Raw genomic sequence first — 2158 nt, 5'->3', positions numbered from 1 at the left:
ATTTGGATGTTGCTTGGTTTTCATATTTGTTGAGCATGTTGTTAGGAAGCATGTTTTCAATAGCTTAACTTTGTTCACGGGTGTATTGATTTGGTCATATTATTTTCCATGTGTTGAGCTCTAGAAGGAGACAAGTGTGTAAGTAGCCTGATTAAATCTCGCTTATAGCAGCCCGCCCAACATCCGCCGGCCAACTCCGCGGGGAGGGGCCAGTTACAGCCCTGGACAGCGGAGTTTGTGTTACACAGACTAGTGTGTAAGCAGTGTCCCTTTGTTTATGTTTATGTTTGTGTTTATGTTTGTGTTTATATTTACATTTATGTTTATGTTGTGTTTATGTCTATATTTTTGTTTGTGTTTATGATTATAATGATTGTTTAAATGATTATAATGATTGTTTAAGTGTGCCCCACCATCGACCCTTCGTTGTTGCCGACCATGGTGTTGGCTGTGCCGGTCAAAGGTCGCAGCTCCTTGACCTCGAAGGTGACCTCCAGGCCGTTGGGGTCAGCCTCCGGACCTTTCGACGTGTCGATGAAGATGCCGACATTCTTAAAGATGCCGAGCCGCTCCAGCCTCGTCTTGGCGTGATGAGATCTGAGGATCACCTGTGGACGGGAGGAGGAGATGATGGGAGGGAATCAGCATCTTTCTCATCTGTCTGTTCATCACCATCATCATCATCATCATCATCATGATAATCATCATCATCATCATCATCATCATCATCATCATAATCACTGTCATCATCATCATCATCTAGGGCTAGAAATACTTTATTTTCTGTCTACCTGCATTGTGCTGGAAGCTTTTGAAATTATCTGCACCCCAGAAATTTTACCTGCACCATTCAAATATTCATACATATAACTCACGTCCTCAAAGCTGCTGCAGTTTGCATGTACTAGCATTTGACTTCCATATTCGTGATTCATGCATGGGTATGGCCTCGAAGCTGGCAGAGTTTGTATGTACTAGCATCTTATTTGCATATTCGTGATTCATGAATGCATAACTCACGTCCTCGAAGCTGGTGGAGTTGAGCACATCCTTCACCTCCCTCACGATGATGTCGTCTTTGGTACGACCCAAACCGTCCACATGGACACGCTCCACTTTCACCTGGGGGGAGGCAGGGTACAGTTTTATAAGGGTCATTGCACACTTACATGGACATTTACATAGAAAATTAGCCTGACTACATCAAGTTAACAACCCTTCACAGCTCAGGACCCCCAATCAGCCCCTGGCAGCAGGAGCTTGTGTAGCACAGGCCATGTAAAAATACACATTGTCTGTATCTGTGGCTGTCTGAGTTTCCTGGAGTTGTGTTACTGATTTGCTATGTTGTACAGAAAAATCTGTTCACTGGGAAACTTGCAGGTTTGCTGTGCAAGGTGGAGTTTCATCCAGGTACCTGACAAGTGAGCATGGTTATTGACTGCCATGGAATGCACGTGGTTTCCAGGTAGTGTTATTGGTTAATGAGATGACTAAACAGGTTAACCAGATAACCTACTAGTTTGCTGTCCAGAACAGTCATTGGTTAACCTGATAACTAACTTGTTTGCTATATAGATTGATTATTTGCTAACCAGATAACTTACCGGCTTACTGTCCAGAACAATCTCGTGCCTCTCGTGTCCCTCCATCTCCGGTACTCCTCCTGCCGCCTCCGGAGCCTGTTGCCATGGAAACAGCATCATCATCAGACTTTATTAATGTCATTGAGGCTCTTACAAAGTTACTGTCTATAAGATTCCCAATCAGATTCCCCGTCCCCTAACCCCCTGCCCCTCCCCCCTCCCCTGATGGCTGGAGATCAGACATTAGATGAGCTCACCCCGTAATGAATAATTCATGGCGCCTCTCCATGGCAGGGCTGGCCCAGGGGACCTCCAGGTGCCTCCCCACCCCTAACCCCCTGCCCTAACCCCCTGCCCCTCCCCCCTCCCCTGATGGCTGGAGATCAGACATTAGATGAGCTCACCCCGTAATGAATTATTCACGGCGCCTCTCCGTGGAAGGGCCGGCCCAGGGGACCTCCAGGTGCCTCCCCTCCCCTAACCCCCTCCCCAACCACCTCCTGAACCTCCTCCCCAACCTCAACCCCTAACCCCCCCCCCCCCCCCTGCCAAGGACGTTTTTCCATAGACTC

At 47.5% G+C, this 2158-nt stretch overlaps 2 protein-coding genes and 1 long non-coding RNA gene across 4 annotated transcripts in view; 1 reads left to right on the top strand and 2 right to left on the bottom strand.

Moving 5' to 3' along the window:
• The window catches only part of LOC118414487 (sorting and assembly machinery component 50 homolog B-like), a 19899-nt gene extending 17889 nt beyond the window's left edge, over positions 1-2010 (bottom strand). Inside the window, exons 1-4 of one of the 2 annotated variants that reach the window (XM_035818554.1) lie at positions 1991-2010; positions 1608-1682; positions 1021-1122; positions 414-608 (exon numbers count right to left, since the gene is read on the bottom strand). In XM_035818554.1, coding sequence (XP_035674447.1) covers positions 414-608; positions 1021-1122; positions 1608-1652 — 342 coding nt within the window. In that variant the 5' untranslated portion in view covers positions 1653-1682; positions 1991-2010. Of the gene's footprint in view, positions 1-413; positions 609-1020; positions 1123-1607; positions 1683-1990 lie in introns of those variants that run through there. The other variant, XM_035818555.1, reaches the window with a different exon arrangement.
• LOC118413013 overlaps positions 1-2158 on the bottom strand; it is a 711153-nt gene that overhangs the window by 281310 nt on the left and 427685 nt on the right. The window lies entirely within an intron of this gene.
• Positions 1-2158, top strand: part of LOC118414515 — a 660232-nt gene that overhangs the window by 269796 nt on the left and 388278 nt on the right. The window lies entirely within an intron of this gene.

The sequence above is a fragment of the Branchiostoma floridae genome, chromosome 4, assembly GCF_000003815.2.
Source record: "Branchiostoma floridae strain S238N-H82 chromosome 4, Bfl_VNyyK, whole genome shotgun sequence".
Lineage (NCBI taxonomy): Eukaryota > Metazoa > Chordata > Leptocardii > Amphioxiformes > Branchiostomatidae > Branchiostoma > Branchiostoma floridae.
The sequence above is the reverse complement of the archived record's forward strand: the minus strand, read 5'-3'. Positions and strand labels throughout refer to the sequence as shown.